Raw genomic sequence first — 27120 nt, 5'->3', positions numbered from 1 at the left:
TTAGATTGCTCTCAATTTGGAGTCTACTGTCAACTTCTTGATGATAGAGGACTGTCCTGGTTTTAGCCAGCTCTCTTTCTTTACCTTCTTCTTACATCATGTTTTTCCAGCTCCAGCAAATGGTATTTGCCATTCATATTTCTTACAAGTCATGTTTATTCAGTCTGTGCCTTTGAGCCATCATTATTGTAACTAGGAAGATTTTGGGAAAATTATGATAACTTCATTTCCAGTGGCTGTGACAGTAAACATAGCCTTGAGATACTGAAGTGTTCTGTCCCATTTAATGTATTTAAAATACCTTAGTTTGTGAAGGTGTACGGTTTGTTTTCCCTCTGCACAGTAGTAGGACATGTTAATCTTCTCCTTGAATCTACAGAAATGTATATTCTGTAGTGTGAACGCATTCTGATACATTATAAATCAGTGAAAATCTAACAGTCTAATGCTTCTTAGTGATTATTGCATCTGAATAAAATGTCCACATACTTACCTGAATAAAGACTAAAGATATAGCTTTAAAATTCAGTGTTTGTAAATTAATAGCTTCATTACTATCAAGTTAATGAAGTACTTGTTTTTGTAAACTGGCAGAAGTACTTAGGAGAAGAAAATGCATTGCTTGTTAAAGGGAAAGAATTTATTATTATTAGACTTTATTTTTTCTGCTAAAAACCTTTTTTTTTTTCATTAGTTTGATAGATGACACATTTTGCTTTTCCTTCAGATTGTTTGAAGAATTATATGAAGATCACGGAGACACACTTTCTCTGCAGTATGGAGGTTCTCAGCTTGTCCATAGAGTAAAAACCTATAGAAAGATAGCTCCATGGACTCAGCATTCCAAAGATATTATGCAAACACTCTCAAGATATTATAGTAATGCTTTCTCAGGTAAATTTAATATTAAGTGCCTTTTTAAGACATTATTTAAAAAGCATTTTACTTGTGATGTTTCAATAATCTATACTGAGATTTTATGACAGAGATCCTCTGTATTACAATTTCCAAATAATTTGGTAAAATCTGATGGATATCAAATGGGTATTCTGATTTGATGAAGTATTTCTATCCTACACAAATGGAAGTTGTAGCATGCAGCCGTATTTGATAAAAGTTAGTGAAATGATTTAAGAAATATTTTGGAAATTACACATATACACTGACATTGTCAGTGACATCTGTAGATCAATAGAGAAGCAGGTAGCTGTTATAGAGCTGTTAAAGTCATGGTCAGAATGGCTTCAACAAGTAAAAGGGAACTGGTAAATCTAAACACAAGTAGAATGCATTGAATGGAGTATTTCTTATGGTGTTTCTTGGGACATCAAACGAAAAAAAGCTCTGATGCATGTAATTGTTCTGTATGCATAGAAGTTACGAACTGTTGAATCTGTGGTAGAGAAGACAAAATTAAATTCAAAAAGCAAAACACCAAATAAACAAGCTATTTTTGGCAGTGAAATAAGTTGTAAAATATTAACTTACTGTTTTACTAACTTGTATCAGTCACTGATGCTGTTCTATTTTGTTCTGTATAACATTACTAAGAAAAAACCTCTTTGAAAAATGCTGAGCCATGTGCAAAATAACTGGAAAAAATGCTTAGTGCTTTTAGAAGTTGTAGTCTAAGGCATGTCAAGATGGCAAACATTGTGTTCTGAATTTTGTGTCAGTCCTTTCTTACTCTTTTTCACAAAAGCTGCATAGCCAGGGAAGGATGTAGCTTTTTTTTCTAATAGACTGCAATTATATAGAACCTATGTGAACTTAAAACAGTAAGTTGGACACTGGCTAGAATAACTTCAGTAATATCTGATTTCTTTGGCTGAATTTACTGGTTTTGTTAGTGACAATTCTATGTATGCAACAAAAGGTGAGAGCACGGTATTTACAGTACTATTTCTGATGTAGGTCTTGTAATTTGTGTATCATTATTTGCTCAAATTAGATGAGAAATGGCAAGCCTGTTTATTTCAGTGATAATGATCTTTTATTATTTGCAGTGGCAATAAGGTATGATTTTCTCAATTCTTATGAGCAAAAGGAAGCATACTTGCAGGGTATTGCCTGTACCAATAAGTAAAAGATGGAGCAAATCTCTGAAGCTTTTCATTTTTATGCCAGCCACTTAAATATTAGATGGAAGCTTGAGCAAAATTCTAGATCCACATTTGGGGTTGTGGTCTGCTTACAAGAATAGTCATGCTATGCATATGGTTTAGTAATGAAAGAATTTGTCCTGAAAAAGATGTTACAAAAAGAAGAATGAATACATAATGAAAGAGTCCATCTTGTCAGCCTGGTGAACTTGTAGCTGAGTACACAAACAATCTTTACTGAAGTCAGTATGAAAAATGAAACTTTCATAAAGGTGTTGCATGCTTTCCCCAGTCTACTGATGGTTTTGGTGTTTGAACGTGTTTGAGCCATGCATTTTTGGTGCTTTACAAATTTCATGTATTTGAAGATTGCATTGTTGAAACATGGCATTCAGTGTTGTATTTACTGCATTTTTAGTATGAAATGTAAAGGTCCGCTGTCCAGCACTGCCTGTTCAGGTGTCATCTGCAAGCCTGCTAATGTGGCACATTGAGAGAGATCATTTTATTCTTGAAGTTTTCTCAGAAAGCAGAGATGAAGGAAGCATTTTTAGAATAAGATTCTGAGTTTTTGTACTGCACTTAATACTGTTACATAATTTAAAATAAAAATAAATAAAAATGTAAGGGCCAGGCAGTCCAGGAGCCAGAACTTACTTGTATTTCTGATCTGAGAAACATTCTTAATACTTACGAATTTTATGTACTAGTTGCGAACTCAGAAAATTTTAGTGATTTGCTTGAAGTCTCATGGTGTATCAGATTCAGAACAAGATGATATGGCCTGCTAACAGTGCCTCCTAAATAAATCACTCAGCCACACTTGTTCTTCGTGTATGGTAAAAAATACATTATTCTAAAAATAATTTACACTTTTAAGAAAATGGTTTCATCTGTTGACCTCAAAGCTCTAGGATAATCATTACTAATTGAGTTGTACAGGAGAGGAAAAGTAAGACAAGTATCAGTTAAGTGACTTGCCTGGAGATGCTTATCTAATAGATGAGCCTTGGACTTGTAAGAAAGATAACTTTGAATGCAGTTCAACCCTAGTTCATGATATGTGGCTTAGCTTTTCTGTAGATTTTTCTGTACCTATAAATTTGTAATATGTTGCCTATATAATAGGAGAGTGAAGAATTAAAAAAATATTCTCAGGATCAAGTTAGCGACTGAAGCTTAGAAGAAAACCAGGGTTTCCTCCTAAAAATATGGGACAATTACTTTTATGGTGACTCGAAAAAAATCTTACAGGTCTAAGCAAAAATTCTGACTTTTTTCATGCCTGTTTTTAATTATAGCATTTGAAAAAAGTAGAGGCACGGTGTAGTTCAGGTAGTCAACTTTTGTTTTGAAGAACTCTGGTTATAAGCAAATTAGTTGTACCAAAGGAAAGAACACAGTCTAGCTAAGAATATAGGTGTTCCTTCAACACCCTCTCTGGCAGGCATTCTGATTAATTGAATTCTAACATTTTTATTTCAATTGTGATTGTCAGAAATTAGGAAATGGTATTCCAAATAATACTTTTCTAGCTTTTATGCCTTTTAGAAAGTAATGTGACATTGAAGGCTTCAGTGCTAAGAATTGCAACATGCATAATAAGCTTCTGGAATCTGGAATAATCTGTTTATCCACAAACAGGACTGGGTATAGTAAACTACCTTGTAGTGTTGAATGAAAGTAAACTTAATTACTGTAACCTTTTAGTCGTAGGACATTATAGTTGCAATTGCGTTGAATCTCTCATGACTAGTAATTTGTCATGTACTGCAGTTGCAAACTCAGATTTAGAGCAGTAGATTATTTTAGACTAATTCAATTAAATGGCCCCTTCAGTTCCTGTTTTCTCAAATGGTCTTAAAAATGTGCTGGTATACACGTACATTGCAGTATCTTTTGAAAAATCAGTGCAGTCTTTTTACTTGCTTGTACATAATTACAACATTTGGTGCTAACAATGAAGGGAGAAAACCTATTTGCTCTTTTGTCTGTGCTCCACAGTGCATTGACAGAGTCTTATTTATTTACTTTTGAAAACGGATATTTTTTTGCTATCTAAATAAGAAAATTGATCTGAAAACCTCAATATCCTGTTTTCTTTGGCCAGCATTTCAAAGAAAGACAAAAGCTTTCATTATTTTTGTTCAAAATTAAGTCTTAGAATTGTTCAACCCTTAAAGTAAGGCAGGGAGAGGACTGTCACCTTTCAGGTTAACTGTCTGTTTCCCCAGTCACATACGTTTGTGCCTGCTTGAAGACTTACGCACAAAGAATCTTTAATGTTAAGGGGTTTTACCTGCTTTAAAATCATGAGTTGAGAAGTAAGACAGTAGAAAGACATTTTTCTGATAAATGTCCTGTATTTCTGTTAAATTTAAAAACATAACTGCACAGATGGAATAATAAACGCAAAAGAGAGTTTGAGTCCTTTTGCAATGTAACATTGAACACCAGTCTTTTATTCTTTTGCTACAGAGCAAGGTAAGAATGCTTTAATGAACTGCTGCTATTGACCAGTTCAGACAACAAATTGGTTAATTCAGTTGGTATGAGTTTAAATTCAGCTGTTTTTCACTGAACAAATTTCATTTAGTTCTATTTAATTTTAGCATCTGTCATATAAGCAGTGACATAGTTTGTTAACTGAATAATCATGTTTTACTCTAATTGTTTTACAGTTAGTTAACAGTGTCAGTATACCTTCTGTTCCTGGTAGGTGAAACAATGGTAAATGAACAAAGGAGGCTTATCTCTGCCTTTAGCTTTCAGAAATTACCACCAGTTTTAACATAGTTGCTCATGTTAATTAATTTTGTCTTTAGGGCTTCTCCAGTTTCTATGCTTAGAGAGCTTTGTTGGGTTTTGTTCAGCACTTTCTTTAAACCACTAGCCAAATAACTTATCAGGAGGAAAGAATACACGTTACTGCTTTTGACTTTTCCTTTCTTTTTAATTCTTAGTGTCTTCAACAATCTTTTCGTTTGTTTTTCCAGACCTTTTTACTGAGTTTTGCATAGCTTTCTTGCACTGTTCCCTGCCTTCCTCTTTCTCTCCTTATGTCTTGGTTAAACTATGGTGCTACATTGCAGAAACAGTATGGCCTACAAACCATAAGGACCTATGTATGCTTTTGAGTATTACTGTGTAGAAGAGTTAATGTTTGTAAAGTGATCCTTCTAGAAAATTGGAAAGGTGAGGAGCAAGAAAGGAAGTAAAATAAGTATCTTTCTGCAAGAGTGCTCTGAAGGGACAGCAGAAGTATCTGGAAGGGAGTATGAGTGGATAGAAAAGGAAGAAAAAAGTGTTACTACAGGTGAAAGGTCCTCAAGCAGGGAAGGGGAGCCAAGTAACATCCAGAGGTTTGCTTTTTTCTTCCCTTTTCCTGGTGTCTTGGCCTGTTACACCCTGTGACTGTTTAAACAGAAGATTCCACTTCCAAATATTGACCTTCACCTATGCACATTTCCATGAAATACAATACTTTTCTGTAATCATATTGTCACCAAATTTCTACATAGCACTTCATTTGTCAGCTGCCTAATTCCCTGTAAAAAGTATTGTGAGACATTTGAATTATGGAGAGAAAGAGGTATTGACTGAAACTTTAGTGGTAGCCAGGAACCAACTTTATCCTTGCTGTCGTACCACCACTTTGTGAATTCCACCTATTTCTTTTGCCTGCTTTCTGGTATGCTGAGACTTCAGTTTATCTTCTTGATGCGGTGTGTTGCTAGAGGGACACTCAACTGTCATACTCCTTCTGAAATATGGAAAGAACTGGAGGAGTAACGCTGTCTATTGAACTAGTCTGAACTATATCTGCCTGATGATTACTGAAGTGCAAACAAGTGGAGATGAGCTTTCCACATGCTAATTCCTCAGGGCATGAATAGACCTCAGTTCTCCACATATTCCCCCTTATCTGAAGCTCCTTTGTGTTTAAGCCTTCCTCTACCCCTATGACTCTGGTTGCAAAGGTCTTTATCACGGTTCACCACCCCCAAGCCCTCATCTGACTCCAGCTTTTCTTCATATCTGTTGTAACTCATCCTATCTGCAGCTAAGCAGCAAGAGAGGTTTTAAAGATGTAAGTGAACAGTGTTTCTTGTCTTGCTTCATGTAACTACTGGATTTTAGTACTGGCCTTGATGAAGCTTAGAATATGGCAAGAGAAATTGATAATTTAAGCCAACAGCAAAAAAAGCCCAAATTATTAGAAAGTATTTGTGAAGTTTGATCGTTTTACTATGTTTTGGCTAGAAAACCCCAAAGAATTCATAACTTGTGTGTTATGTGGAAAACTTGTGTATTGTCTGGATACTGTTTAACTTCACTATATCATTCCTCTGTTAATTAAACTGCAGTAAATTTGTCATATGTCAGATTCTTCAATACAAGCACATACTTCATGCATACACATATATATGCAGAGGTGGGAGACAGCATGAGGTCTCACTTCTGCAAAGCCACTAAGCAGAGCTGCTGCCTCAACTCTTTGTGAGAGAAGCCAAGGAAAGAGGCGGTACTGGTACCACCCCCATGTGTGGCAGAAGTTCAGATCTAAAGGAAGTTTCATTCTGGTGGTTGAAACCCAGAGGTTCTTGTGGAAGTCATGGGAAATATACGCTGTCTGTGAGGAGCAAACATAACAAACAAGCAGATGTCTGAATGGGCTTGTGCTCTGAAGTGTTTGTGCGTTAAGTGTACCTCTTGTCTAACAGATGCAGACAGGCAAGATTCTATCAATCTCTTTCTGGGAGTATTCAAGCCTACAGAAGGAAAACCACATCTCTGGGAACTTCCCACTGATTTTTATTTGCATCACAAGAACACCCTCAGTCTGTCACAGACCAGGCGAAGGTATTTTGCTGTTAATTTTTTCTGTTTGGTATTGCTCTAATAAACTTTAAAAAATACGTGTTGTTAACAAAGTAATTTGGTCAGCCTGTCAGAAACTTGCTTACAGTTTTTAAAGTTTTTATGAAAACTTTAAAAAAAAACCCCAAACCCCCAAACCTTCAAGAGATTACCAAAAATGTTGGATGTCGGTGTTTTGAAGGTTTTGGTTTAGTATGTTATTTTCCTGTTCTACTGGGAAAAAAAGGAAGTTTCATTTAATATAAAATTCTATCCTGTGGTATGAAAGGCTTCACTGTTTTACCAAAATATAGTTACCAATGTCTCATTAAGCAATATGCAGGTGTGTTTTTGATGGTTAGATTTATTAAGTTGTTGTATTTGAGATTAGGTGATGAGGATAACTTTTTTTGTGTGTGTAATGCACTTAGTCTACAGCTGTGTATACTGAGAAGCCCATGGTTTTCTACCTTCCTTTCAGCCATGTCTAGACTGTTTTCCTTCATTTACATTTCACTGTAGTTGCATGATAATATGCAGAAGTAATAGTGCTAAAGTGTAAAGATTTTAAAGTAACTTTAGAGCGCTTCACAATGTGGAATAATTTTGTTAAGGATTATAAATATAATTTGTGTAAAATAAAAATCCATTTTAAGAAAAAGGACAGTACTAGACTGATTAGCTAAACCATCTCTCTTAGGAATTTTGCTGTTTGTATCTTTGTTCATTCTGTGAGTCTTAAAGCTCTATCACAAATGGTAGATCTGAATATCTGAATTTAGATTTTTGTCTGGGGAAAATTGCAAGTATTTAAACAGTACGTTCAGTCCCTGTTGACTGCTTATTCCATTAACCCATCGTGGCAGCTGGCATGTTATATCACTGTTTTTAAATTTCAGTCCTTTTGTATTGTCTGCTGAGGCTTCTCTTGATGCTAGCTTATCTCAGCCATACAACCAAGTGCTATTGCAGGGACACGTGAAACATGCAACTTTAATTTTATTGCCTACTGGTTCTGAACATTATGTCAAAAATGAATTCACCTGATGTACTCAAATATATGAATGTCCTGGTCTCCTTTTCATCATTTACTTTGTTAAACAACTGTCCGATAGTCACAGATACTGTTCTCAAATGAGGTAGAACATTTTAAAAAATAAATTGATGGTATTCTTCATTTATTTGATAATTATTAATTCTGGCCAGAATTTCTGAGCAGTTATAGTATACAACCAAGTCATTTTCTTATACGAAGAAAATGACACCTCCATCTAATAAGTAGTAGGGTGAAAAAAGCTCTTCCAAGTAATTTTTTGTTTCTATCAAACTACTGGACAAATTCCTTGTATAACTTCTTCCCGCCTCTCTGTGCAGTGCCTCTTTTGTATTCCTTAGGCACAGCAACAAAGGAAATAATGAAAACTCATAATGAAGTTAAGGATATAGGAAGAAGAAGATGTTGTTTCCTGTCATTGAAACTTCTTTTTACTATCTGTGTTTTTCCTATATTGTATTTGTCTCTTCCTCAGAATGAAGAGGTTTCAGAACGAGTTTCATATACTACTTTTATAAAATTTGTGATTCACATGAAAGGACAGTGAATATGGAAAAGGAGACTTTCTGTTGCAGTATTACTTACCATTTCTGCAAAAAGAACCCAGACAAACTGGGTCTATCTGCATAGTTTCTGAAAGTACTGGATAAAATGGCTTGCTAGCATGACCTGATACAGTACTGCAAGAAGAGATGGGACTGTCAGGGTCTATCGGAATCATTTAGAAAAGAAATTAAAGTATATTTGGGAAGAGAAAATAAAAATACATAAATATGACTGAAAGATAAAACATGCTTTGCCTTATGAATGTTGCTTTACTTCTTTTGTTGTTTTTTTTTGGAAATCCTAAATAAGCTTCCAGCAGGGCCTGATTTTGCTGTTAGCTGTGCCAGCTTACGGTTCTCAGAGTTAGGACAGCTGTCACATCAAAATGTATTTCTGTGTGTAGAAGTCAGCTGCTTTGACAATCTTCTGATTTTGTTGTCATTGACCTTCATTTCTTCATACGCTTTTCTTAAATTTTAGGATCTGAATGACAAGTGGTGGGCAGGGCAGGGGGTGATTTTTTAATTATTTTTTTTTTTAAATTTTTAATTTTGAAGACCAAAACAAAAGAAATACATAAATACCTTCTATAGGTGCCAAGTGCTCAACTTTCTGTGCTGTAGAGGTAGGCACCTGATATGTATTTTGTTTATTGGAACAAAACCACTCTTCCCTCTATACCAGTATTGACATTCATGTGTTTAAATTTCATGACCTGAGAGCAAAATAGTAGAATGAGGGGGCCTGTTGAAATAAATCCTCTATCCACACTTGATTTATAAAGAAATGTTTACTAAAGTGACATTCTGTGGCTGGGTAATTGCTGCTATGTATAAATGTTTAGACTAGATACAAATCAGACCTTCTCTTTCAATTATGTGCCTGTTCTTCCTGTACAGTTATACTTACTGGTGGACCACAGGTGTGCTAAAGCATTTACCTCTTCCTTTTGATGAAGGTAGGAACTACATTTGCTCCTTGGCTTACAGTGTATTTCACAAAAAGAAGTTTTAGTCACAAATGCTTTTTAACTGGTTTAGATCCCAAATCTGAAGAAAAAATAAATGTTCCAATAGTGATTGCTAAATACCTTCTTTATTCGCCCTTCCACCTACCCCCAATGAACTATGATTTTTTAACTGCAGGATGCAAGACATACCTAAGTGGCTAAAATTTGGCCTCCATGTGTTTATGTGCTAGGGCTCACTTCATTCTTTTTTTTTTTATTATTTTTTTTTATTTTTTACTTATTAACTTACATTTAACATATATTTATAGCCTGTGCTGCTGGTTACATTCCTGTTGCAGGGTATAGCTGGTGTGTCTTATTTTTCTGGGATACTGTTTTATTAGGAATTGTTATCATGAAGGAAAATCAATTTATGGTGGTTGATCATGCATATTTATTAAAGATGTGCTATCTTCATGTCATATTTTCTTGCCTTAGAGGGGATATGTCTGTAGAAAAATGCCCGTTGGGGTGGCTGGGTAAGCAGTCTGCTGTTTGTTTAGACTTTTTTAGAGTCAGTAATTGTTAGTAAAAAGATTCTTTTATTTTTCTTTTCCCCAGTGGCATGCCCTGAAAACAGACGCAAGTTGACAGTGAAGAAATTCCACAAGTATGAAGAGGAAATTGATATCCACAATGAGTTTTTTCGGCCATATGAGTTGAGCAGTTTTGATGATACCTTTTGCTTGGCAATGACCAACTCTACACGGTATATTGGGTTGTTTTGTGACTATAAATGTTTAACTGGAAGTTGATTTGGTGTGAATTAACTGTACGTTTGATGTACTTGGTTACATCTGTATAACATGGTGAGTTTTGGGGAGTGTTTGTTTTCTGAGGATTTTTTTTTTAGCTACAAATTCAGAAAACTTATAGTAACTAAATCACAATACTGAAATGGAAATGGTACTGTAAAAAATTCTAATAAGATAGCATTTAAATTTCCAATTATGTTCCATTGTGGGGTGCCAAATGTTTGGGCACTTGAAGGCTGAGAAATGAGCTTTTCTCTGTGGACCTGGGTTGCAGAGGTTGCCTTCAAAGCAATTGTTTTCTAATTGTTCTGCTTTCATTTTACAATTGTTTTCTTCAGTTCATCAGCTTCTCACAGCTGGCCAGATAGTTTTGGTTGTGGTTTTGTTTGTTTTGTTGTTGGCAGCAATCAGCTGGATATTCTGAGATTAATCTTAATCACTTTTTAACTAAAGACTTCCAGGCAGATTATGTTTCATGTAGCTTTTTGACCCAGTTTGAGTGTTGGCAGCATTTTGAAAACAATGTAGCTGAGTTACGGGGCTTCTTCAGCAGGGGAATGAAGCACATTGCTCAAGCCTCCTTGGAAAGTGGTAATGTTTGCAATTGTTTCATGGGACTAAATGCATCTGAAAGCTTTTTAAATACTTGAGGGTTTATATTTACATGACTCTAACTGGTAATGATGAAGTTAAAACTTGATTTTTTTTTTGTTTATTTTTTTCTAATTTAGAGGTAGATGTTAGAGGTGGTTCTTCCAGAAAGTTTTAAAATTTTTGCTCATGAGCAACTTTTTCTTTCTATTTTGCCAGAGACTTTATGCCTAAGAATGTGGGGATTGATCCAAGTCCTTTTACTGTTCGTAAACCTGATGAAACTGGAAAATCAGTGTTGGAGTAAGTCTGAAATACAAAATTTTGTTCTAGTTTAGTAGTAGTGAAGTTGTTATGCAAATATATAAACTCTCTGCGTGTCTTTGTAGCATATTCTCTGTTACATGAGAAATAAATAATTGGTGTTATAGTGTAGAATTGTATACTTTGAAAATTATATCGAATGTGAGATTTTTAGTTGACATTGGGAATTCTTTATTCAGACTTGTTTAATCTTTTCTGTTTTCTCGTATTCCTCTAAGTGAAACCCATGAGAAAATTTTATCTAGAATAAAGATACAGAGGTTGCGAAAATTTGATCATCTTGTGTAATCATCATAATACTAGTGGCAACTGTATTTTCTATTGGAGATGACAGGAATGCATGTATGGTTGTCTTTTTAAAAAAGAAAAAAAAAAGTTAATTTTGAATAAATAGAACATAACCTGAAACAGCAGTAAATGCCAGTGCCAATTTCAGCATAGTTTTTGATAGAGAGTGCTATTAAAATATTTACAGATAACATAGAAAATAATTCACCAACAGTTACTGAGACAAATGAATGTTTCATTTAGCTGCATCCTGGACTTGCTTTGTTACTTTATGCATTCCATTGTAATGTTCTGTCTGGTGTATCACAAAGGCTATGCGAACTCCTCCTGAACCAACTCATTCTCTCTTTGATACCTCATATAAGGAAACCTTTTGCCGATAATGACTATTCCTGTGCTGTCACAACATTTTAAGTTCATCTGAAAACTTGCTGTTCTGCAAAAAGCTACAAAATTTGACTGTCTCATAAATAACATCTGTTGTGCCTTGACCCTGAGGGACTCAATAAATGTTGAGAGTAGGCTATGCTCATCACTAGTAGAACCTGATTTCATGCTACTGATGTTCTCTGGGAGTAAGCAGAATGACTGTTCAGCAGTTCTACAATTTACTTCTGCTAAGATTTGTGAGTTTATGGGTAGTTTTGAGGATAAGTTTTATTCTTCTGCATTGATATAATGTCGTGTTTTGGGTTAACTAATTTCTTTCCAGATATTCCATTAAATACTTGACCATTATACATTTTTATCAGGCACTTTGCTTCAAGCCTTCCACTGTGATTTTTAGGGATTTTTACAAGATAGAGAATCAGCTAGATCAAAGCTACATTCCAGGGCTCCTTGAGTATTGTTCCTAAGGCTTCTCATGCATTGGCTGTGCAGTGGGGTAAAAGATGGCTTCAGTCATCCACCTTACCCATATTTAGTTCTAGGCAGACGTGGTATCTTTGCTGCTGTAAGTGTTCTGGTTCCCCAGTGCAAATAGATTTTGGCCTTCTGAGTATGCATTGGGGATGGGGCTATCACTTTTGCCATTATTTGGCTACCTGCTTCATTCTTCAGCTCTAAGAAAGGACTGCTTTTCTTGTGACCTCTACCTCATTTAGAAGAGCAGGGAAGATAACGTTAATTTTCTCTAAAAATGATGCAGTATGTCTTCACAACTGTCTGTAAATTTCAGTCTAAGGAGATGTCAGTTTTTCCGTAATTAGAAACTAAACTTACCTGTAGTGTTTTCTCCGCTAAGGTATTTGTTCCATCTGTAAGAATTATCCTGATAGATTAATGTCCTTGGGAGCAGGGTATGCTCTCAGATCAAGAACCTTTGGGAGGATGCTCCCACTTGCTTATATGTGTTCCTAAAGCATATAAAGTTTAGCTAGTTCACTACAGGGATAAACTGCTGTATGAGTTTGCCTGCAAAAGGCAGAGTTCTTTGTGACGGTCATGGTCACATGCTCCACTAGAGCTCAAGTGATACTGGTGACCTCCTCACAATGGTAAGTGACATTATGATTAAGACTTTGGGGCCCAAGATTAAGAAAGCTGGAAAGTGAAACTTTTTCCCAGATTGAAACCAAAGATGTTATGTTTCAATGAATTTTTATGCCTTTTTATTCGTTCAGTCTGCGGAAGGGATTTAAGTAAGGAGTCAGAGAATTCATGGAGAAAAGCTGACATAGTCCTTTGAGCTTTCTTCAAATGCTGTGGAATAAGAAGAGATTGAAGAAAAGTAAATCAATTGGGGGATTCAAAAGATTAGCAAGAAGTTGCTCCAGAGGATAGAACTCATTTCCCCAATAGGATTGTAACCAAAATTAGGAATTTTAAATACTTGTAATATCACACCAATTTCATAAATACATACTGCTTTTCAAAATAGGAACAAAAGTAATAGAGAAGAAACGGTGCTGCAGCGCAAAACAGCTGCTAGTGCTCCTCCACCCCCAAGTGAGGAAGCAGTTTCAAGTAGTTCTGAAGATGATTCTGGGACAGATAAAGAAGATGAAGGTGCTGTTTCACAGCGTTCAACTCCAGTAAAAGTGACTGATGCAGGAGACAATACAAAAATCACAGAGGTAAGAAATTACTGTGACAGGCAAGAAGGCTAATCATGGACTTAAAATTCACATTTCCTTAAAGAAACCCCCCAGTAAATACTATAGAACTGTCAGAAGTAAAGCACTGAGAAATTAAGTGATAAAGGTGTCTGGTGTAATTTCTTTGTGTAGATATTGGCCAACTGCTTATAAAACTTTGCTGCTATTGTTACTGTGTAATAGTGAAACATAGCAAAAAAATAGCATTTTTTAAAAAAATTAAAATTACTGATAGAAACCTGAGGCATTTGAAAGGTACTTGGGTCTGGTGTGGTCCATTAGATAAAGCATAAAATGTATCTATGTTAGTGTGTTAATTCAGAGCAGTAGTGCACTTTTGATCATTATCCCTTACCATGCTTTGGCTCACATCATGCTCCACACCTTGGAGTGTGCAAATGGGATATTCCATTCTCTTTTGGATGAAACTAAACTGAAGTGGGAGATGCTTCTCCAAGAACGTCCCTGATCTACCTACCTAGTCAGCATTTAGTCCATGGGATCTAGTCTGGAGCAAATCCCCTGAAAGACATGTTGTATGTTTCTGAGGTCCTGAGCACCACCTCTTTCAACTGCAAATCTATTCCTTTTGATATTTCCCACACACACGCTCCTCAGGTAGATAAAACTGTATTTCAGTTGCAATCCCTTCAGTGCTAATTTGTACAAAATACTAGTTTGTAATCCATGTTACATTTCTTCAAATTCTTTCTTGTAGGTATCCATTTTGGGTACCACTGAAAATGTCTTAGCAAAAGGATATGCTAATGGAGACTATACAAATTTGGAAAATACTTACACTATTTTGGGGTTGTTGGGTTTTTTGGTCTGTTAGTGGTTTAGGGTTTTTTAAGTCACAGCTAATTTAAATGGTTATAGTGTTGTGGTTGTACATGTTATCACTTTTAAAGAAACTTCAGTATTTATGACATTAGTCAGTGTAAAATGCAGTGCTTGATAAGCAACAGAGAATAAAACTTCCTTTTTTTCCTACTGCAATTCAAATTTTCATTCTGTTCAGTCTTTAGCCTAGGATTGTGTGTTCTCACATGAGATAAGGGATTTTCAGCCTTCAGCACTGTCTTCTTCCTAACCTAATAAAGCATTTTCAAGAAAAATAACTTAAAGTGTAGTATTAATTTTGGACAATTTGATTTAATTGTCATGCCAATACAAGTGCATTTACTTCTGTCTATGCAAGATATTTTATCTGAAAATTTTCCATTATCTCTGAATAACAGAGTACCTGACAGAGCAAGTCAGGTTATTTCTAGATGGGTTTGTAGTTTTTCGTTGGGGTTTTTTGGGTTTTTTTAACAAAAATCTAACCTGAAATTTTGTTCTTGATTCTTACCATTGCACAAGTAACTTTACATCAGTTTTTCCATCTGTGTATTGAACACACTTCAACACTGAGACCTAAGATATCTTCTAGATTTTTAAGATGCTTAAATGAAAGATGCATGTAAACACAAGATATGAATTAAGATATTATTGAATTTTAATGGCTTACAATTGGGTGAGCTATTCTGATTCTTTTAGTAATGCACATGAACAAATATTTTCTTTTTTATTAGCACATTTTCATGCATTGATTTTTAGTCATAATTTGCATTGTTAATTTGTGTCATTGCTTATTAAGGTGCAGCGCTGAAAAGTAGTAACTATTCAGTTATGCTGAATTGCTACATTAGCAATTAACTTGGGTTATTGCTAATGTCTACTTGCCCATTGTAAATCTGTTCTCTTCAAAAGTACAAAGCTTCTCTTAGATGCATTATTTTTGAGGGCTCAGTATTTATGGAAGCTTTCTGTTCAGAAAGAACCCAAACAGCTAGTTCCTTTCTATTCACATCTCACGGAAGTCAGTAATAAAATGCTTTTATATTTCTGGTCAGCACATACATTTCTAAAGTTGTTCTTTGACTTTGGATCTTTTTAAACAAGAGGAAAACTATTTTTACAGTTGATTTGCAGTCATGTATCTTGTCAGTAAACCCCCTCAGTTCAACACTGAATCGTTAGACATTGTTAGTGAAGCATTGCATATGCACTGGTTCCTTGTAATGGTTGACTGACATGATTTTGTAATGTATAAAATAAAAATAGTTTTGTTCGACCTGAGGTTTGTAATTTATATCAGAACTGACAGCAGGAAATGTGAAAGCAAATGTGGGAGCATGTTCAGAATGAATATGATTTATTCTATATTAAGTTTCAACACAGGACAGAATTTAATACATACATCATTATATATCCTAGAAATATGGTTTATTCTCCTAATATGTTGTTTTAGCTGATGTTGTCTTTCAAGAATCCTCTTCTTTATTTGTCGAACAAATGTTTTGAATATTATTTTTCATTAAAAAACCCCACAAAAACCAAACAAACCAAAAAAACCCAATCAGTCAAACAAAAAACCAAAGCACACATGCACAAGCTAAGATCACTGTGGATATGAGAAACTTACTTGGTTTTGCCTTCACTTTTGAAAATATTTTCAAGTTCAGAAAGAATTCCTTGCTTGAAAGCAAACATTTCTGTGAATATTGTTATGGTATTCTCAGTATAAACCTTTCTTCTTATGTTCTAGAATGTAGTGCAATCAACAAAAGATGCGTATGGAGTCAATCTTTCAGATGTTCCTTCAGAAGAAGATCTCACAATATACACTAGGTGAGATAAATTTCCAGTGGTAATCAGTAAAATATAATTGGACCTACTTAAATGTAGCTTGTTAGTGTTGCCTTAGATTGAATTTATTTAAATTATAAATTTTATGTATATTTAGATACATATGTTTTTCTGTTTGTAAAATCAAACTGGTTTTTAGATGTTTGTGTCAACTCTGATTTCAGTGAAAGTTATGTAGATGTTTCTGAATGCAAAATTTGGAACTTAAATCAAATGGAAGATGCTTTAATAGAAATACCTGTCAGTTCTAGAAATTAATAAACAAATTCCACATGAGGAGCAGTTTCATGGTTCTAAGCTGTGTAGTCTGTGATTTTTGCATTTTTCAAATGTTGAATTATGCTAATTGAAATCAGTCATTTGTGAAATAGCCTCTGCTATAAAAATTGCATGCAAACCAAGAGACGCTAAGTCTTTTAACATAACGTCTTGTTTGTAGAGATGTGTTAAAACTGTTACCTTTTCCTCAAATTTGAATGGTTCTGTGACTTTTGATGTTCAAGGAAAATTACTTTTCTGAATAATATGCAGCCCTTTTCTTGAAATGTTTTGGCCTTTTGAGCTTGAAATAAAAAATTGTGGGTTTTATATGGACACCTTGAGACCATTACAAAATCTGTGGCAGATTATGAGGAGAAAAGTGGTCAGAATAACTCACGCCATAGAAGCATGGATATCTAAGTGGCAGATATTTGCAATGTAAGTTTCAGGAGAGGGAGAAGTCTGTTTTGCCCTTGTCATTATTGGAGTTTCACAAAATAATGAAATGCAAGTGTATGTGGCATGTGGGTTTACGTGTGTATGTATGTGTATATATATGCACAGCACTAAGCATAGTGTGTGTGATAATGTGTTCCTAAACACTGCATTATGAACAGCATCATACTGCCACTTGTTCTTAATAAATGGATTTGTGAATTCAAAACATATGTACTGGAAGTAAGCAAGATACAGCAAAGTACAAGACAAAACATAGCTCCTTAGGTGGTCCAGCAAATTCCCACTCAGCTTCTATGCTTTGAGGTAACCTGCTACAGTGTGAGGCCACATGCTGCACAGCACCTGCAGGCTCTCCTCAGGGGCTGGGAGCTGCTGGCTTCCTGTCAGCAGTTGGAGGTAAGTGTTGGTGGCCAAACATCAAAGTGTTACCTCTGAGCTCCAGCTACACAAAAGCTGCTTTTATTCAAGGGTAACTTGGAGTTTTATCCTCTACAAGACAGTTATCACCATTCCTACAGGAACCATGAACTGTCAGCTCCCCAGGAGTGATCAGCAAATTAATGGTATGCTTCTCCAAGAAAAACAGTGACTCCCATTGTATCAGAATTGCTGTTTCTGAATTTCCATAACCCCATATAGAGCACTGGCTATGTGTTGCCATTGTTAAAAGGTGTATTTAATGTTATTCTCATGTTCTTTCCTCAGTATCAACATCTCACATTCTTTCCTCAGTATTTTGACTGAAGTTGGAAAGAAGCTGGTTCAATTTTTATTTTTTTTTTTGTTACATCAGAAATTAATTTTAACATTTTGAATTAGCTCAAACCAAAACTGAACTAGAATGATTTCAGTAATAGATGAACGAGAACTGAACCAAAAAGTTACGTGTTCAGTTCCCTGGTGGAGGAGATTCTCTCCTGAACTGCAATCTTTTTCTTTGAAAATTAGCCACAATAATGAGAATCAATACTGGAGATCAGTTGGAGAAATTTAGATCCAATTCGAAGAGCCTCTTAGTCCCTAAAGGTTTATAATGCTTTTGTGAAGAGAGCAGTTGCCTATGCAAGATGAAATGCAAAACAATTACATTTGCTTAAAAACCAGTGCTTCAAACACCTGTTTAGAATGTACAATTAATGGAGTTTGAGAAAAGAGGTGTAAGAAAACCAGCATGTCGTCTGAGGAAAATGCTGTACGTTGAAGTGAATGCTTGTGAGGCGTACATAGAAAGGGGCTTGTGTGCATTTGTTTTCATTTTCTAATGTGAAATAGCAGTGATCACCTTGTTTACTTGAAACCTCTTCAGTTTGTGAGGGAAGTTTTAATTCACTATGATACCTTCTCGCTTAGTGATATGTGAAGGTTAATCCTGACTTAGTTCATTAATCCTCTCAAAAGAATTTTTCGCTTTTTATTGGAAGTCTTTTCCTGTTAATTTTTCTTTAGGGGTAGATACTCCTTTTGCACATTTTAGCTCAGCGAAATTCCCATTTCTACCTATTTCCCACATGCTCAGTAATTTGAAGATAGTATGCTTGAACAGGGCTGAGGAGGATGTTTCTCATTATCTCTGAAATTTTTAACTTCCATTATGCCTCTAACTTTGGTTCTTTATTTTTAACCACTAGAAAATGGATGCCAATTTGACAATTACCCTTTGGTATACTGGATAGTTACTGTTCTGCAAATGGCCCAGCGTGAGCTGGTGTCTACAACAAACACTTTATGCAGATGAACAGCTTCATGACAACATCCAGAATTGCAGCTGCTTCCCATGTAATCATTTTTCAGGCTGGACTAGCATTCAGTCTATTGTTACAGTACCACTGTAAACCCCATGGGGGCTTTGAAGCTCCCCAGCCATATCTTTTCTCAAGACAAAAAAAGCGCTTGCATTTATTTTATTTTCCCCAAGTAATGCTGGTTTAAAAAAATAGAGCAATTACAGCTTCTTACCTCTTTTAGCTAACAAGACATAGTGCTATTTATGGTCTCATGCGGAAAGTATAGATTTTACTGACATCCTTTATTACAATGTACATCGTTTGAGAATAGCAGCAATTTATTTCACAGTAGGATTACATTTCTCGCTTCAAGTCTTTTTCTATTATTGTAATAAGGGAAATGGAGATGCAGGATCCTGACTCTACTTGACATCATTGGGCATGTTATGTATGTTTTTTCTTTATTACCATCAGGGACTCGCAGATTTAAAAGTACCTCAGGTTAAGTTACTCTACATCAACTAATCTACATTAAGTCTATATGCAAGTGAGAAGTACTTTGAATTTGTTCAGCCAATTTTGACTGAGATAACTTGTGTTAAATCTCATCAAAATAGAAATCACAGAAGCCCAGGTTGGTTGAGGTTGGACAGGACAGGAAGTTCTTCAAATAATTTGAGGATGTGTACTGCAGATCAGCCACGAACAGTATCTTACTGATGTCGGGTTGCTTGTGTTAATTAGGGCCTTGTTTGTTTCAGATTATTGGATAATTTGAAGCAATTAATTAAAATACACTTTTGGTTTTTCTTTATTTGTTTTGTGGTTTGGTTCCTTTTTTCCTTAAGCTTGTTTCAATTTCTGCACTAGAATATCTTAATTATCTTTATTTCCACTTATAATTCGTTCATTTAGAAATGTAAGTATTCCTTCAACATCCAAAGTGATGCTGCATGTTTATGAGACACTTGTTTCTACAGTATAGAACCTGAATGGAGCAGAAAGAAAAGCCACAAGAAGCTGTTTAGGAATGTATTGTCCCTTTGTCTTCTATACACTCTTCCGTGCAATTGCTTTTCACTGGTAACTGTCCCCTGTTAAAATCTAGTAAATATTTCTGAAATAAACCGGTGAGACTATTTTAAGCTAAATGGAAGCTAACTGTTAGGAAAAACCCTCCACGTCAGAGAATTGAAGTATTAAATCACAAGTAATGTTTACTTCTTTTTTCAGTTGCATGGATGTATTGGAGAGTGAACAAATTAAGTGTGAGAGAACTGCATTTACATATATTTGAAACTGACCTTTCCTCTTAGACTGGCTGAATAAGATTAGTGCTCAACTATTTTATTTTTCTTTTTAATTTTGCCCCAATTCATTTCCAAGAAAAAAACCATAACAGTATTTTCCATTTTCAGTGTCTTCCAGCAAATATTTGGAGATGGGGGAGTTCTCACAAAAGATTGTGCTTGTAAATAAGAGATCTGGACTAATAGCATTTTAGCTGAATAAACTAGATTGAATTTGTCTGAGGACCAACCAAAATCTGAAACTTGAGAGACTTTTTATGTCTTCTTCTGAGTTTTCCTATAGGCTATTCAGCTGACTGTTTGCTTTGAAAAAAGACATAGGAAGTTGACTGTAGCAGGCTGGCCTGTTTCATAGCAATGGAGGCCTGTCTCTATCCTCTGACATACTTGGTGACACCAGTTAATAGGCAAATCTTTTTCAAGCTTAAAGGAGCTGTTGAGTTTGCACATGTACCCACTGTAAAGTTTTAAAAATCCCTCTTGTTCATCAGAGAGGTAGATCATGGCCATTGACTTACAGAACATGACTTAAAGACTCATTTTTTGTGTCATCTTTCATTTGCTGAATTTTGTGGGGATAGTTCTTTTATTTCTTTGATTTATTCTCCTGTCTACTGCTTTCCACAGGTTTGTTCAGCTGGGACAGAGTCAGCATAAACAAGACAAGAGCAGTCAGCAATTTTGCTCAAAACACCACTTGGATAGGGTTATAAATTTGTAAGTATTCTTTTTCTTTTCCCCTTCAGCCTGTTTTTGCTTTTTTAATTTGATGTTAAGTTGTTTGAGAGTCACACTTCTGTTGCTTTCTCTCTCTCCTTTTTTTTTTTTTTTTTTTAGTTTCACCAAGGCACTTTTGCCAGTTTTTATTTACTTTTGTCTCTGAAGTGTGTGATCTCTTACCCAACAGCACAGCCACTTCATAGTACTGCAAGACCTTTACTGCAATCCACTGATTTACAGAAACTTCAGCTTTGTTCCCTGCACTCCCTATAGTCCATCCCCTCCATGCTGATGGAGTGATGGAGCCTTGAACATAGCACTTACCCAAGTAGGGATAGAGACTGGGGGTGTCTCAGTAGGGCTGAGGGAGCAGGATAACATGAAACAGATTTCATATTGTGTATGAGACAGTACTGCCTAATACCAGTGCTTAGTCATTTGGTATTGTATGTGTTTAAAGTGATGATACCACTGTGCATGGTTCATCGTTAATAAGCTTATGCTTCATAGGTAAATGTCCCTGTAGTTTTATAAAAAATATATCTGATGGGTATTAAAATAGGAAATTAGGTTGGCAAACTGGAAAACTTTTTAAATGTGAAGGAACAACCCTGAATGTTTTGAAGGGAAGTGGTTATTAAGAAAATATTTTAAAATAATAGGAATACTTTTGCTGTGAGCAAAGGCAATTGCTTTTATGTGATGGCATTTTTGATGGTGTAGGAGATAATCATTCCTTCTTGCCCCCTTAGAGTAAATTATTCCCCATGCTATGCTGCTGTAAAATGAACACAGCATTCATTAAAGAGAGTCTATCCATGTAATTCTGTTGGGTTCTGGGTAGTCAGATGTTAATTTTTCTCCTTTCCCAAGTGTAATTTCCATGTGTTTCTGAATAGTGGAAATGTGAAAGTCATGGAGCACACAAATCTCTGTCTCCTGTCGGTACTACTCTTCCAGTCATGCAGATCATCCTTCTCTGCCAGTTCTACCAAACATGCTTTTCTGTGCAGATCAGGGAGGAAACAGGATATCTTACAGTAGATAATTTTTTTCCCTCTAAAATTATGTATTTATACAGCTTAAATTTTTTTCTTCAGTTTTCGTTCTGCAGCTTTTTAAAAACATTTAAATGTTGTTTGGACAATGACAGATTTTTCTTTCAGGAAAGGTCATAAATGTAGCCATTCCTTAAAGGCATGCTGTTCAATTCTGAAATGAGGAAGCTTTCTCAGAAACCAAGTTTAAATTGTTGCTCTGAATCAGAAATTTCCTTGGAGAATACTAACTTTTTAGAGGCAAAATAACATCAATGTACTATACTCAAGATTAGGTCAAGAGAGAGGGTTTTCAGTAACAGCAGCTGAGGCACATCTTGCACTTGCTGAGCTGTATATTTCCTTGTTTCTCAAGGTGCACTTGAAGAAATTGAAAAATTATGGTAAGTTGTATTATTTTGATGTTAGGTGCATTTTTAATTGGGGAAAAAAGATCTGGCAAATTTGATTCTCCAGTAGTTCCTTCTAGATACAAATACAATTAAACCTGAGTCTTTTTCATAGTAAAATGAATCATTCAGTCTAAAGCTTTGGTTTCTCGTCAGCACTGAGATATAATGTAGGCTTAGGTTAGTTGCTGTCTTTTCCACACTTCCAAAGAAAACTTTTGTTTTCAATATCCTTTTTCAATCTTAAAAGCCCCTCACAACTTTAAAACCTTTTGGCCATTTTTATAAAATACATAATGCTAATACAAAAAGAAGTATTTCTTATTTTTACAGTGTCACTTCAGTAACATTTATGAACTCAAATATATGTTGTAGAAGTACAGAATCATAGAATCATAGAATAGTTAGGGTTGGAAAGGAGAAGCTTCTGTCTTAAATTAAAAACGGTAAGCATAGATTAGGAGCAAAATTTGAATAAAATGAATACTTGAATAGGGACTACAGTGATGCAGTGAATTAATACTGAGGAGGAGTGGAGAATGTGGAAGGATATTGAAGTTCTTCTTTTTGTTCATAGAAATTCCATGAAGGAGAAAGGAGTAGAATTTTAGTTAGAGCTAAAAGAACTAAACAGAGCTGGATTACTTTTAGCACAATCTATTACCATGTACGTGAAGAAAGACTTTGAGAACCATAGTATAATTACTGTTGGCTGACACTGTACTTGTTCCTAGTTCCCTAGTACTCATTGCTGTGTGGTGTAAGTAATGCTGTTGAAAAACATGCTTTCAATCACTTTCCAAATGTACTTCTTGTATTTATTAATTCCCTTTCTGAACAGGGAGTTGAGTATTTTGATTGACTACAGCACTTCTGGAGAAGAGTGTGGAAATGCTTTAAAGCTGTTGTAATAGAGAGTAGCTGGTTGCATACATCGAGGTACAAGCTGTCTTCAGTGCCTTGTACCCCTTGTAGACTATGCAGTATAGCAGCAATGTGTGTGCACCAGCTTTGATTCATCCACAGGTGTCTACTGTCCTGTTTGTTTTTGCAAGGCACTGATAATGCTCAGTCAGAACACTTCAGTGAGTGCTACCTGCAGCATGGTCCAGGGCTGTGTTCTCATTAAATACTTGAAAAACATACCCTGTCTTCATAAATATGCCATACAGTCCATGTTTTCAAAAATGCTCCCTTGATATTAAATGTGTAATCTATGTACAAGTAGTATATGGGCTTTTTTACTGTTTGTTTCTGTGTATATGCACATTATATGCCTTATTTTCTCACCAAGATAAAGGTAATTAAGCAAAAATCAGTGAACAGTGGAGCACCCCGTGTTTTCCACTTCTGTTTGTTTAATGCTCTGCTGGAGTATTTTTAATCTGTAATACCTCTTTAAAACATAAAAGTAGAAATAGAGCAGTACAGTTTATAATTTTAATGAAGTATTTTAAAACACTGGCTACTTTTGAGAACTGTTGCCTCAGTTTAGAGCAATTCTCTTGTTAATTCAGTACTTCCATATAACTTCGTTAGTATAATGACTTTCTTGGAGGATTGGATAAAAATAGCTTTATATTTGTAAACATGACATCATTACTCATAACTGTACTATAAAGAAAAGGTTGGTATTGAACTTGTAATTTTTCTGTGTGTTTACATGTTAGGAGTTCTTGGAGGGTTCTGTATGTTGAAAAGCAGAAGTAAATGAATAAAGGACGTTTAAGTGTTAAGTTTAATGAATAAAGGATAATTAAGTGTTAAGTATATTTATGTTTTACGTTAAACCCATGCAAAATATCTAAATAGTTTCTTGACACTGCTGTGGAAACTGAGTCAAAAGGTGCCATTAGTCAGCAAGCGACTTTGGAAAATACAAGTTATCTTGGATTCTGAAGTATGTTGTTAATAGTTTCACAGAACAGTGCTTTTTTGCATGCTCTCTGCTTCAAATACGCACCCCAATATGTTGCTCCACATCAAAAACTTACATAAACATCAGTTAAAGTGTTTATTTATGATACAAAGGATTATTACGAATATCCTCGGAAATTATAGGTGAAGAAATTGTTTGTATTCTGTCATTTGTTTACACTAAGCTTAAACCATGAAGGTGTTTTATCTGTCTTCTCCTGGTAAGGTGGCAGTCAGGATTTCTTTTTTCTTTTTTTTTTTTTTTTTTTTTTTTTTAATACATATTCTGCACTTCAATAAAGCACCTTCTTGCTAGCCCTTTGTCAGAGCAGCCCCTAGTCTTCAGCAAAGGTTTTATTTCTTCCTTTTCTTAGAGACAGGATAGCTATGCCTCTTAATTAAAACAAGCACTGCTTCAGCTCCTTGGAGATATAAATAACCTGTGTTAAATTGGGAATCATCTTCCTTACTTTCTTTCTTATCTAAAAACTCTTTGCCTTTACGATGGATTAAATTCTTTTCTGTTTGGTGATTATTTGGATTCATTTTACTTTGAGATGTCCTTTACTGGATCTCACATTCTTTAGCAGCTGTATACTAAGGAGCACACATGAGATAATTAACCACTTTGGATTATCTGAGCCAACGTAAATGTGTTTTATAATAACTTTAGTTTCTGTTTTGACTCACATATATCTGCTGTTGTGGTATTCTAAAAATAGCTTTAACAATAAGTCTTTCTCACTTAATTTGACTCTTTCCTCTTTGTGACCCTCAGTATTTTAAACAAAGCATTTATGTGATTCTTCAGCATTTGATGCCTGTGAGAATTCTCTTGAAATTTACTGGTCAGGCTGTTCATAAATTACCTGGATTTTGTCTTTTATCTGAAGATGCCCTTCACTGGGATTCTGAATGGCTTTAGCACTGTCTTTGCACTTGTCTCTTGCAAAATGTCTTGACTAAGATTGCTGTTACTGAGAGTATCTTCATTTTATATTCTGGGGAAGTGGTTTGAAAATCACTGTGGGCACTTTCCCTTAAAGTACTTAGTACTTCCTGTTGGCTAGAAAAGACAAAAGAGTATCAGGAATCAACACTACATAAAAGGAATAATTTTGTCATTTGGGGCTTGAAGGCCCTGTTCATTTTTAGTCACACGTCTCAAAAAGAATGCTACTGGGAAGGGTGTGGAGAAAAGCAATAGTATGATCGGAGTTGCAGCACTCCAGAAAAGAGCTGTCAGAGAACTGAATCCATGTTGTGATGGTTTATTAAATAAGTTTGACAGGTGAAATAGTTTGGTATAATGTTTTACGTCACAGAATGACTGGATTTGATGGGAGAAGTTAAATAACTGAGCCAATTCTAACAGCTCATTGCCACCAAAAGGGGGAGGTCCTGCTCTTTTCCTCCCTCCTCCCTCTTTACCACTTACTTTTTCAGTTAGTTGTGCAAGCTTTGCTGCTTGTTACAGTGCTCCATAAATCAGTTCAGCTCATCAATCTGCAGCAAACTAATTTCATCAAAAAAGCAAATAGCTTCCTGGCAGATTAATGAGTTTATTTAGACCAGTGAAAGTTCCAGTTATCACCGGGGCAAGCACAGAAGAGACAGAACCAGAGAGTCAAACGCAGCAGAACTTTCTTATGTGACTGGTAGCAATTTGTCAGATTGACTCAGTCATCTTGTATAATACCCTTATGACAGATCGGGGAGCAGAGCATGGTCTGTTTCCAGGGATCTGGGGAAAATGGTTTGAACTTGTTGTGATTCAGATCAGTATGTGTGTAGGAGGAATTGTCTATTTTCCATTCATCTGTTCTGTCAATATTAAGCTCTGAGCTTTTCAGATGAAAAAGCTGATATGCCTAGCATTTTTGGTAGAGTTGTCAAATGAGATGTTGAATATTATTTTAACAATAAAACCGTTAACATTTTTCTGCCTCATAGTGATTTAGATCATCCTTTTAATTTATTGATGTCTGTTTCAAATTTTAAAAATTACATTTTTAATACCAGAATGCTCACACTTGATCTCTAGGCCCTCGAAATTTTCTCCCTATTAACAATGAATCATGAATAAAAATCTACATGTCAAATCTCATACCATCCATTGATGTAAAGCCTGCAATGGTGGAATGCATACCTTTCAGAATGATACACGAGTTGTGCTGGGATTCTGTAGTGTTAACAGTTTCTAGCAAAAAACCCAGAAAGTACTAAACTATATGCCACTTTAGCCCATCGACTTTTAGACTTCTTAATGAAAATTCTCAGGACCCTTTTTCAACCTGTCCCTCTGTCTTCTCTGTGAACTGGTAGATTTCTATTCATTAGTTTAAGAGAACTGTCTTCCTCAAGTAATCCTACTTGAAAAAGTAAGTCTGAGCTTTCTGCTTCCAAAAAGAAACACAATATTCTTTTTTCTTTCTTTTTTTTGTGCGTATCCTTTTGATACTTGTTTTGTTGTGCCCTGCAGTACCTCTTGGTTCCTTTGTCTGTTCAATCTCTAAATTTTGAAGTAGTTCGAGCTCAGCATAAATCATCCCTATTTAGAAGATTTAGCTTTCCTCAGAGATCACCTTTCTGTATCAGATGTTCTGACCTTCTATCGTATTCCTTCTGTCTGCTCTGTAGAGAAGCTGCTTCTAATTTGGATTGTAAAATGCTCATTTAGATGTATACCTGTGTAAAAAAGAGTCTCTTCTTCCTCTAACCTTTGAAACTATACGTGCCGTTGGAATTTCAGGTGATTGTTTTAGGACCTGGGTGCAGTCCAGGTTTTGCTGCTGGTTGGTTCTGTAAGATAGAAGCAGTATAACTGGACAGAGGAGGTTTCCTGTCTTTCAGTCCTCTCCACTCACAAAGAATGTAACTGAACCTTTGTTATATGGAGGTGTTGGTGTCTAAGGAAGGAAAATTCTCTTGAAGGCTTTTTCAAGAGCACAGCACGCAAT

General features: G+C 35.4%; 1 protein-coding gene across 1 annotated transcript in view; it reads left to right on the top strand.

Annotated features, from left to right (window-relative positions):
• Positions 1 to 727: 727 nt before the first annotated feature.
• Positions 728 to 27120, top strand: part of LOC104410925 (polyphosphoinositide phosphatase-like) — a gene marked incomplete at its 5' end in the record, with an annotated part of 30926 nt that continues 4533 nt past the window's right edge. Inside the window, 8 exons of the mRNA XM_010021224.1 lie at positions 728 to 894; positions 6827 to 6965; positions 9462 to 9520; positions 10133 to 10280; positions 11137 to 11220; positions 13412 to 13607; positions 16222 to 16304; positions 20704 to 20793. Coding sequence (XP_010019526.1) covers positions 728 to 894; positions 6827 to 6965; positions 9462 to 9520; positions 10133 to 10280; positions 11137 to 11220; positions 13412 to 13607; positions 16222 to 16304; positions 20704 to 20793 — 966 coding nt within the window. The remainder of the gene's footprint in view (positions 895 to 6826; positions 6966 to 9461; positions 9521 to 10132; positions 10281 to 11136; positions 11221 to 13411; positions 13608 to 16221; positions 16305 to 20703; positions 20794 to 27120) is intronic.

This window comes from Nestor notabilis, unplaced genomic scaffold (assembly GCF_000696875.1).
Source record: "Nestor notabilis isolate BGI_N333 unplaced genomic scaffold, ASM69687v1 scaffold1429, whole genome shotgun sequence".
Taxonomy (NCBI): Eukaryota; Metazoa; Chordata; class Aves; order Psittaciformes; family Psittacidae; genus Nestor; species Nestor notabilis.
The sequence above is the reverse complement of the archived record's forward strand: the minus strand, read 5'-3'. Positions and strand labels throughout refer to the sequence as shown.